The 2,500-nt window shown below is 48.9% G+C and overlaps 1 protein-coding gene and 1 long non-coding RNA gene across 4 annotated transcripts in view; both read left to right on the top strand.

The window, feature by feature from the left end:
- LOC147468223 (uncharacterized) overlaps positions 1 to 632 on the top strand; it is a 900-nt gene extending 268 nt beyond the window's left edge. The window contains exons 1-2 of the long non-coding RNA XR_015192570.1: positions 1 to 178; positions 557 to 632. The exon at positions 1 to 178 is cut by the window's left edge and continues 268 nt beyond it. This is a non-coding gene — a long non-coding RNA (uncharacterized LOC147468223). The remainder of the gene's footprint in view (positions 179 to 556) is intronic.
- LOC122263851 (cytochrome P450 2L1) overlaps positions 543 to 2,500 on the top strand; it is a 12,203-nt gene continuing 10,245 nt past the window's right edge. The window contains exons 1-3 of one of the 3 annotated variants that reach the window (XM_043032489.2): positions 543 to 631; positions 861 to 1,003; positions 1,256 to 1,355. In XM_043032489.2, the coding sequence (XP_042888423.2) occupies positions 925 to 1,003; positions 1,256 to 1,355 (179 nt within the window). In that variant the 5' untranslated portion in view covers positions 543 to 631; positions 861 to 924. Of the gene's footprint in view, positions 1,004 to 1,255; positions 1,356 to 2,500 lie in introns of all 3 variants that reach the window. The other 2 variants (XM_043032491.2, XM_043032488.2) reach the window with 2 other exon arrangements.

Genomic DNA, 2,500 nt, shown 5'->3' with positions numbered 1-2,500 from the left:
AAAAACAAAGGACAAGGAATCTACGAGATTGAATGAACAGCTCTGTCTCACGAGGAGGAGGAGAAGAGCGGCTGAACATCCACCGTGAAAGGAGCGTCTGTCGCCATGACACAACGACTCGGGGCTGTTATGTTGCTCGCACGCCCTCGCCAAGGTCGCCGCGGGTGCCACGCCTGGGGTGAGAAGGTTTGTTTACAGGGTTGCCAAGGTTGCACTTGTAGGGGTCCACCTGGATTTGTCTTTTCTAAGTAAAAGGATGGAAAAAGACTCCTCTTGGTCGCCATTTCTTTCTGTATATTTCGTATAATGTTCGTGGTAAGAACAAAAATGATGATGATAATAATAGTAGTAATAACAATGATGATTAAGATTATAATAATATTAATGATCATGATAGTGATAACAATGATAATGATGATAGTGATAACAATAATAATAATGATAATGATGAACATTGTAATAATGATAATGCTAAGAAGTTCCCGGAAAAGTCTGAGTAAATATACTGTCGAAAATCTGAAGTAGTCATTCACGCTGCCCACACGCGCTCGCCAAGGTCACGCCGAGCGCTGGGCACGGTAGACATTGCTGAGCAACGCCAGTCAACTCTGAGTTAGGCGAGGGAGAGCAGGTACGTAGCATGATCTTGCTACGAGGCCCTCAGAGTGAGAGAAACTCCAATCACACTCAGGGTGTAGTGGCGGCTCGCGCGATACACTGGTTTTAAGTGAATGTTCTATGAGTGTCTGTACTATCACTGAATACACGTAGCCTCTCCCTTTGCAATGTTGAAGTTGAGTACACTTTCAGCGAAATAAGACATCCACATATTGTTCCACATGTCTCATTCCGAAATACAGGAAGCGATTGCCAATTGCAGCAGAGATTGAAGCGTGTTGTTGGTGGCGCTGAGGGTAGTCCACGATGTTGACGATATTTCTAGTGACGATCTTGGTGATTCTGGCGTACTGGAGCACGAGGAAACCCAAGGATTTGCCACCAGGTGAGTCTCGAGCGATAGGTAAAATATCCTATTACGTTATCATCATGGTTATTCTAATCATCATCGTTGCGTAGTCATGCGAATATGATCATTAGTTCTATCATACCGGGTAGCTTTTCAAGAGTAAATATCTAAATCAGAGTATCGCCAGAAGAAATGCGAGCTGCATTGCGATGATAAGATTATCATAATTAATCACGCATTTAGCAGGAATCATTCTCTGTCATCGCACTTTCTTCCCACTCACACCAGGTCGCTGGGGATTGCCTCTGGTGGGCTATTTGCCCTCGAACATTGCCATGTTCGGGGACGTTATAAAGCAATTCAAAAAGGATTATGGCAACATTTTCACGTAAGTTGAAAATCAAACTAAAGTGTGTATATGTTATACAGTTTATGTGCCTGTGCGTATGTGTGTCTTGTGTGTGTCCAATAACAAACATTTATATAAATATGCACAGCTCTCCATTTAACCAACCATCCGCTTCATCCATTTGCACAACAAAACACATACCTTCCTCTTACACCAACGGACCATACGTCATCATTAACAAAAGCAGATGTACATCCATAACATCCTCCCAAGCGCCCCTCTAAACCTCAACGTCCCTCTCAGCCTCAACGTCCCTCTCAGCCTCCACGTCCCTCTCAGCCTCCACGTCCCTCTCAGCCTCCACGTCCCTCTCAGCCTCAACGTCCCTCTCAGCCTCAACGTCCCTCTAAGCCTCCACGTCCCTCTAAGCCTCAACGTCGCTCTCAGCCTCCACGTCCCTCTCAGCCTCAACGTCCCTCTCAGCCTCAACGTCTCTCTCAGCCTCAACGTCCCTCTAAGCCTCAACGTCCCTCTCAGCCTCCACGTCCCTCTCAGCCTCAACGTCCCTCTCAGCCTCAACGTCTCTCTCAGCCTTAACGTCCCTCTCAGCCTCAACGTCCCTCTCAGCCTCAACGTCCCTCTCAGCCTCAACGTCTCTCTCAGCCTCAACGTCCCTCTAAGCCTCAACGTCCCTCTAAGCCTCCACGTCCCTCTAAGCCTCAACGTCTCTCTCAGCCTCAACGTCCCTCTAAGTCTCAACGTCCCTCTAAGCCTCAACGTCCCTCTCAGCCTCAACGTCCCTCTAAGCCTCAACGTCCCTCTCAGCCTCAACGTCCCTCTCAGCCTCAACGTCCCTCTAAGCCTCAACGTCCCTCTCAGCCTCAACGTCCCTCTAAGCCTCCACGTCCCTCTCAGCCTCAACGTCCCTCTAAGCCTCAACGTCCCTCTCAGCCTCAACGTCCCTCTAAGCCTCCACGTCCCTCTAAGCCTCAACGTCCCTCTAAGCCTCCACGTCCCTCTCAGCCTCAACGTCCCTCTAAGCCTCAACATCCCTCTCAGCCACAACGCCTCTCTAAGCCTCAACGTCCCTCTAAGCCTCCACGTCCCTCTAAGCCTCAACGTCCCTCTCAGCCTCAACGTCCCTCTAAGCCTCAACGTCCCTCTAAGCCTCAACGTCCCTCTAA

This window comes from Penaeus japonicus, unplaced genomic scaffold, assembly GCF_977035675.1.
Source record: "Penaeus japonicus unplaced genomic scaffold, GWHDUDI00000001_assembly GWHDUDI00000030, whole genome shotgun sequence".
Taxonomy (NCBI): domain Eukaryota; kingdom Metazoa; phylum Arthropoda; class Malacostraca; order Decapoda; family Penaeidae; genus Penaeus; species Penaeus japonicus.
This window is presented reverse-complemented; position numbering and strand designations above follow the sequence as displayed.